We start from the raw sequence: 8,233 nt of genomic DNA, 5'->3' as shown, positions 1-8,233 counted from the left end.
CTTTATGGACCAAGGGCAGACACATCATTGGGTGGATGCAAACTTCAAGGTCCCTCTATGGTCCAAAAACAAACGTCAAGGAGTTGGTATCTCAAATTACATACAATTCTTTTTAACAAAATCATATCTCATTCGGTAGACCCCCAAAGGAATCATATAGCAGTTGGATGGACAGGAAGTAGCCTGCAAAGTTGGGGGCTCTCCGAGAGCCACAAAGGGTCTTCGCCATGGTCTCACCTGTCAGAGCTGCAAATGGAATCAAATCGACCATCAATCTTCTTCGCACATGTAAGCATCTGCATAAATGCTGGCTGCCAGGACAAATGACGCAGCATGGCTCTCTCCCACCTTGAGCACGCAATCAACGGCATCTCGAGCAAGATCAATGTAGTCCAACTTCTGACAGGCAGCCAACACTGTACTCCACGCCACAAGATCAGGTTGAAAAGGCATCTTCCCTAACATTACCACCGCTTCATCAAGATGCCCTGCACGACCAAGAACATCAACCATGCAATTGTGGTGTTTAATAGTAGGTGTGATCCCATGCTCTCTGCTCATCGCCTTAAAAATCTTGTATCCCTTCTCCACAAGACCTGCATGAGCGCACGCAGTCAAAATGCAAAGGAATGTAATCTCATCTGGCTTGGTGCCCTCCTCCCTCATTCTCTCAAGGGAATCAAAAACCAGTTTGTCCTCACCTTGGCGGGTATACCCTGCAATCAATGCATTCCACCCTACAAGGTCCCTCGTAGGCATGTCATCAAACACCTGCTCAGCCTCGGACATGTTTCCACATTTGCCATACATGTCGAGAAGAGCAGTTGCTGTAATCACTTCAGCCTCAAAACCAACAACTCTATAAAGTTGAGCGCAAATTTTATTCCCGGTTTGCAAGGCTACCGTGTTACCGCATGCTTTTAAGAGGCTCACAAACGTCACACAGTTAGGCAGCAAGCCCTGCTCTTGCATTTGTGCAAGGAGTAAACAAGCTTTGACGACGACTCCTTGCTCAGCATAACCTGATATCACCGCACTCCATGAGATGACATCTGGCAAGACACCATCCAATTGCATCTCTTCCAAACAAATCAATGCTTCCTCACCAAGTGAGTTTTCAGCATATCCTGATATCAGTGCATTCCACGAGACAACATCTCGAACTGGCAGCTCATCAAAAACTTCACATGCCTCTGAAAGTGAGGCACATTTGGCATACATAGCCACCAAAGTGTTGCCAACACAAGAGAGAGACTCATAGCCCTCTTTAGCAACCTCAGCATGTATTAGGCGGCCCCTATCTAAAACTCCAATGCTGCCACAAGCTTTCAAGATGCAAACAAATGTCACAGAATCGATACACACGTCCTCCAGATGCATCAATGCTAGACAATTCAGCACTTCCTCACCAAGCCCATGTTCAGCATACCCTGCCATGAGTGCACTCCATGAGACCGTACTCCGAACAGGCAGGTCATCAAACACTTTTTGGGCTTCTGCAAGCGAGCCACATTTAGCGTACATATCCACCAATGTATTGCCAACAAATAGATCTTTTTCAAATCCTTCTTTGACAGTCTCAGCATGCACTTCTCTGCCCTTGGTTAGGGTTCTTCTGCTGCCGCAAGCTTTCAAACTGAAGACATACGTGACTGCATCTGGGAACACACCTTCAAGAAGCATTTGTTGCAAACAATTCAGCACTTCCTCGTCAAGCCCATGTTCAACATACCCTGCCATTAGTTTAGTCCAAGCGATGACATCGCGAATAGGGAGCTCGTCAAATACTTGTCGTGCCTCTGAAAGTGAACCGCCTTGCACATACATATCCACTAGAACACAGCCAATAAGAGGATCTCCTCCAAGTCCTTGTTTAATGATTTGAGCATAAATTTCTTGGCCCTTGTTTATGGCCCCTAAATTCTCACAAGCATTCAAGCTACAAATAAAAGTAGCACTGTTTGGAGAAATACCCTCCAACTGCATTTCCTCCAAGCATTTTAGTGCTTCCTCTCCAAGCCCATGCTCAGCATACCCTGCAATAAGGGCAGTCCATGAGAATACATCTTGGACCAGCAGCTCATCAAAAACTTCCCGTGCTTCCAAAAGCAAGCCAAAATCAGCATACATATCTACTAGGGTATTGCCAACTGAGAGACTCTCTTGGAACCCCTCTTCAGCAACCTTATTGTGTATTTCGCAACCCCTTTCTATGGTGCCACAAGCTTTCAAACTGCAAATAAACGTGATAGAATCCGGAGAGACACCCTCCTGTTGCATTTGTTCAAAACATCTACGGGTTTCTTCCAAAAAACCGTATTCAGCATATCCTGCAATCAATGCATTCCATGAGATCACATCTGGAAGTAGCAGTGTCTCAAACACTTCCTGTGCTTCTGCAAGAAAGCCACATTTGCCATACATGTCCACTAAAGTGTTGCCAATAGAAGTGTCCTCTTCGAAGCCCTCTTTGACAATCTTGGAATGTATTTCTCGACCTGTGTCGATGGCTCCTATGCTGCTGGATGCTTTCAAGCAACACACAAACACCACAGCATCCAGACACACACCCTCTATTTGCATGCAGTTCACGCATCTAAGTGCTTCCTCAACAAACCTACGTTCAGCATACCCAGTGATTAGCACAGTCCAAGAGACTACATCCCAAACTGATAGCTTGTCAAACACTTTCTGTGCTTCGGTAAGTGAGCCATGTTTGGCATACATGTCAATCAAAGTGCTGCCGACATAGCAATTGTTGTCCAATCCCTCCTTGATGACCTTGGCATGTATTTCTTGACCCCTGTGTATGGCTCCTATGCTGCCACAAGCTTTCAAGCTGCAAACAAAGGTGACAGCATCCATGGACACACCCTCCAGTTGCATCTGTTCCAAACAGTTCAGTGCTTCCTCACCAAGCCCATGTTCAGCATACCCTGCAATTAATGCCGTCCATGATACCAAATCTCGATCTCCCAGGTCATCAAACACTTCCCGTGCTTCTACAAGGAAGCCACACTTGGCATACATATCTACCAATGTGTTGCCGACGTGGGAGTTTGTTTCCAACTCCTCTTTGACAATCTCAATGTGTATTTCTCGACCTCTATCCACACACTTTAGCCCAGAACAAGCTTTAAGTAATGTGACAACTGTGTACCTGCTTGGACGTACACTATCTTCTTGCATTTCTTGAAACAGACCAAGCCCTTGTTGAAACTCACCGCATCCGATATACCCTCGTATCAGAGAAGTCCAAGAATACTCGTCCCTATGAACCAGCCTATGAAAAACCTGCTGTGCATGGGGCAAACTTCCACATTCCACAAACATTGGGAGCAGGTGATTGCCAAGTGCACTATAGGCCTCCAGCCCATTGCCATGGATAAACACATGTGCAAGCTTGGCGAATGCTAGGCTCTTTGTTTTTCTGCACTCTTGCAAGAGGCAGATGAAGTCCTCCACTGACGGTGGCTCATTGACACCTTTGAAAGCAGCAGATGCTTCATGTATGCTGAGCATATCCCCACCAGGATTACCCAATTGTCATCTGCACCTGGCATCGGGCTTGCACATCGGGACTGTGGTACACCATCTCCTCCACAATGGCGGGCATGTGCCCCCTTTCTGATTCACATAAGAATATCAAACCTTAGTTACGCCAGAGGCCTATGGTGGCTTCATGAAGCGACCAAATCACCCCACAAAAACATTAACAGTAACCAGTTCATCCGCCACATGATGTATAGAACTGCTTATATCATTGTTTGACCAAATCACCAATTGTTTGACTATATCATTCGACTGGGACTATATTATACTATAATTACTTTCCGTGGGGACTTAACGCTCCAATGACGATCTGAGACTGTTTGAACCCTCAAACAAGCCACATAAACCCGAGAACAATGTGTCCTCGGTTTGATGTCACTCACTAATATAGCCCGCACACACATGCATCCTGCTTGGTAGAATGCCAAGTCTACATAAACTGTCTCCTGATCATATGGCCACACTTGGCCACCATCAATGTCTAAATTGAGAAAGTGCCCCAGTGCTCACCACAACAATGGCTACTCCTCATAAAAGGAGCCTTACAGAATACAGCACATCCATCACCCACAGTAACAACACGAGGATAGAGCATTGAGCACTTTTCTAACACCCCCCTCAATGTCATGTAGGCCACCAAGGGTGCCCACACAGACTCTCCACCGCAACAGTGTGACAGTGTCACACTACCACCATCACAGTGAGTCAACGGAGGTGCCAAGCATTTGGGATCGTCCCCAAAGCGGAGACACAACACCACAACCGATACAAAGAGCTGCACGTAGCATTGAAGGCTCCAACGGCACCGACTAACACTCCAATGGAATCTCCTAGAGATAGGAGATTCTTCCAAAGGCTATGTTGCCACCTCAAGGCATCCACCAAAGATAGGAGATGCCACCGACTCGGCCTCAAGCATATATGGCCCTCGACCCATCTTGGAGGACATCCTTATCCTATCTTGGAGGGCATCCTTCATGCTCGTCCTTCAACTTGTACCCCACCTTGTGTTCTACAATGACTTGCCATCCTTATCCTATTTTGGAGGACATCCTTTATCCTCTTCATCCCTGAAGGACATCCTTCATGCTCGTCCTTCACACCACCACTTGTACCTTGTGTTCTACGGTTACTTGTTGCCATCTGGTTGGAGCCGTGTCGTCCTCTTCGCTATGATCTTTGCTGAGTGTGCACGGTACAATGAAGGACATGTATCAGTGTTCTTTGAGTAGTGCAAGTGTTCTCGTTGCTTTTACAATCTTATCTCTTCTTGTGTTGTGTTCTGCTCCATAGTGTCTTATGTGTTGAGTTGTGAGCATCAAGGATTTCCGGACATACTGTCCAGAGAAGAGCCACCATGTAGTGTGCCGGGCAACCAGCCCTACTACATGTCCACCTATAGGTGAGTTCAAACTTTATACTTTGTAGCTTCCATGGAAGCTTCATAACTAGAGATTTATCTCACTTAATTAGCTCAATTAATACACTTAATCAACTCAAGTCACTTAGCAAATATGTTGGGAACATAATAGGGCATAGGCTAAAACTTTTCTTCACTTCATTTCACGTAATGATCTCTACTAATGAACTCTCAAATCAAAAACGTTTTTCTCTATCTTCTAGACTCTATTTTTGCTCCAAGCACACTTCACTATAAGCCCCGTTCACATGTGGCTTCACACCTACTCATGAACTCTCAAATAAAAAACGTTTTTCTCTATCTTCTAGACTCTATTTTTGCTCCAAGCACACTTCACTATAAGCCCCCATTCACATGTGGCTTCACACCTACTCATGTGGTGACCATTTATTGCTTCTACATGCGTGCATATCTACCAAACACAGTTGGCAGGTAGTATCAATGCTTCATGATGGTGCCGCATCATCCCGCTACCTATCACTCAACCATGATCTGTTGAGCTTGCATTCTCAACACTCCCCCACAAGATCAACTCCATCTCAAGTATGCCAAGTTCCTTCCTAAACTTTTGAAACTTCTCAACTCCCAATGGCTTTGTAAATATATCACCACCTACTCATCTGTACCAACATAAACCAAGTCAGTATCACCTGCTAGAGCTCTCTCCCTGATATAATGGTAATGCACTTCTATGTGCATTGTTTAAACATGAAATACTAGATTACTGGGGCAAGCTGTATACTACTCGTATTGTCACAATAGATAGTGACCACATTATCCATGGGCTTATCCATATAGTCAAGTAGCTTTCTCAAAACAAAGCTACCCTGCCGCATGCGCAACCCTAGTAGCACCTCTATACTCTACCTCAATGCTAGAAAGATCAACAGTGGGTTGCTTCTCTGAGCTCTATGAAATAGCTGCACTCCCAAAGCTAAATATATAGCCACTAGTAGATCTCATGTCAAATGCACTAGCCCAATCTATATCTGTAAATCTATACACATCAATGTTAACCCCATTTTGAGGTTAACCGAGCATCTCTCCGTTACATAAGAGAGAGAGAGCATGTCAGAAAACGGCACTTTAAATGTTGTAATTATAAGAATGGCTGGCAATGTCACAAATCTATGTATCTTGTATAATCATTTACTTCTTTGATTAAGTTTTAGGCACCCAAGTGTGAAAAAACACTATAAATGTTGTAATTATGAGAATGGTTTGGCAATGCCACAAATCTCTATATCTTGTAATCATTTAGTTCATCTTTCATTAAGTTTCGGGCACCCAAGTGTAAATAAGGGCCAGTTGCATAAATAACAACATTCTCATAATGCAAGGGACAATCCCGCTTTGTGCCAATTGAGTTTAGTCTTATCTCCTTGCTCTCTTTGTGTCCATGGTGAGAGAGAGAGAGAGCTTCATTCTTGGTGCATGTTCCTCTTATGCTTGTGTTTATGAGTGTGAGAGTAGAGAGGAGTAGTATCCTTGTATGAGGAGAGAAAAACTCATGGTGATAGCTTGAGGAGGAGGCAAAGGAGTGGAGCTAGCTACCACTAGCACAACTTGGAGTCTTCAGAGATACGAGCTAGCTACTACCACTAGCACAACTTGGGGTCTTCAGAGATATGAGCTTGAATGCTAGATGATTTGTTAAGGTAAGAATTGTCCATTGCAATAGGGGGGGATAGTGTAGATTAGAACATTTTTTGCACTGTTACCAAGGAGACACCAGTCTCTTTTTACTCCATTTAAACTCCCTATCATCTTCTTACAAGCCCCTTTTCCCTTAATATGGCTCTTTTAAGTTGTGTAATTGGTTGAGAAGAGGATAAGTTGTGAATAAGGTTGTGAGAAGAAAGAAAAAAGAGAAAAAGAAGGGCTATTTTTTATTTTTTTAGCATTTGAAATGGTTGTTTACATTGTTTAAGAGTAGAAAAGTAACAAAACAAAGCATTTGTATCAATACTTACATGGTGGGAACTCCATAATCATGTCGTGATTATGCAGGGAACACCCATTTGCTGTATTTTTGAAAATCTTAAAAATTTAAAAAAATTAAGAGCCATTGATCCTATTTCTTGATATCATTTAAACATTCATGTGGCGAAGAAATAATTTGGAAACTCTGAATTGGAAAAAATAAGATTTACACTACCAAACCAATTATTTTTTGGTCGAAACCTGTGGAATCACGTCTTTGTGATTATGCAGTCTACAAAATCACGCCCATAATTTTTGATTCTCTGACAATTCCAGTTGTCCCACTAATCTTGAGATTATGTCTTATCTCATACATATTTCATCTTATCTTATCTGATCCAATCACGGATCACAGTCCATGATTGTTAATCATAATTGTCAATTGCCACATCATAAATCATGCCTTAAAATCATGCCTGTGATCAGCAAATCGTGATTGCCACATCACCAATCACAGTGACTCCACTTGAGAATTTGATAAGGTTGATATGTGACACAGTTATTAGGGACCTCTTGGAACTGATATAAACATTCATTGAGCTTAATTTGGTGAAGATCATCACTGTGATTCTATTGAGGAACATGATCGTGATTATGAGCCCTACAAGATGACATCTAATTGTTGAGTATCATTTGGACAAGTGCTTAGGGGTATTTCTAGGGTCTCCCTGACATAAGGAGTAGCTAAGAAGAAACAGAAATTTTGCCATGATTTCTATCAAGCACGTTCATGATTTTTGATCACATCTGTGATTTTGCAAAAATCTTATTTGTGGGGAAGAAGCTTCATATTTAGCTGCTGCAACATTGAAATTCCAAAGATGTATGAAGAAGAAGCATTATTGTGCTAACCATACTGATATTCTTAGAGAAGAGGATTCGCTGATGTTGCTCAATGGCTAAGATACGTTAAAGCCATTGAAATTTATGAGGAATTATCTAAGGATTTGTGGGAAGAGTTAAGCTAGATAATGCTACAAACAACTCAAGGGCCAAAAGTGAGCTAGGAAACTCCCAAGCCCACAAGATTGGAGAGAAGGAAATGAAACAAAGTATTGGCCAAAGTTGAGCGAGAGAAAAAAGGGCATTGGCACGAAAGGAGGATGTTAAGGAAATCCTACCATAACTGTCGTGGGAAGTTGCTGATCCAAGCTCGAGCTATGCTCAAGATCTCCATCGTTCGCATGTGGATAGTGGCTCATCATCGTCATCCTCCTGTACTCGTTATCACCCCGAGGAGGTTGCTCTAATCCAATAGGTGGTGCAACCTCTCTCACG

General features: G+C 43.2%; 1 protein-coding gene across 1 annotated transcript; it reads right to left on the bottom strand.

Annotated features, from left to right (window-relative positions):
• Positions 1-270: 270 nt before the first annotated feature.
• Positions 271-3,522, bottom strand: LOC147623650 (pentatricopeptide repeat-containing protein At3g16610-like). Its single transcript, XM_086820066.1, has one exon. It carries the CDS (start codon positions 3,520-3,522, stop codon positions 271-273), a length of 3,252 nt encoding a protein of 1,083 aa, XP_086676192.1.
• Positions 3,523-8,233: the final 4,711 nt, after the last annotated feature.

This window comes from Cibotium barometz, chromosome 26 (assembly GCF_041138505.1).
Source record: "Cibotium barometz isolate CiBa-2024 chromosome 26, ASM4113850v1, whole genome shotgun sequence".
NCBI lineage: Eukaryota > Viridiplantae > Streptophyta > Polypodiopsida > Cyatheales > Cibotiaceae > Cibotium > Cibotium barometz.
This window is presented reverse-complemented; position numbering and strand designations above follow the sequence as displayed.

Coding starts and splice junctions, on each gene's coding strand:
- LOC147623650 (XM_086820066.1), bottom strand. CDS start 3,522: ATGCTCAGCATACATGAAGCATCTGCTGCTTTCAAAGGTGTCAATGAG.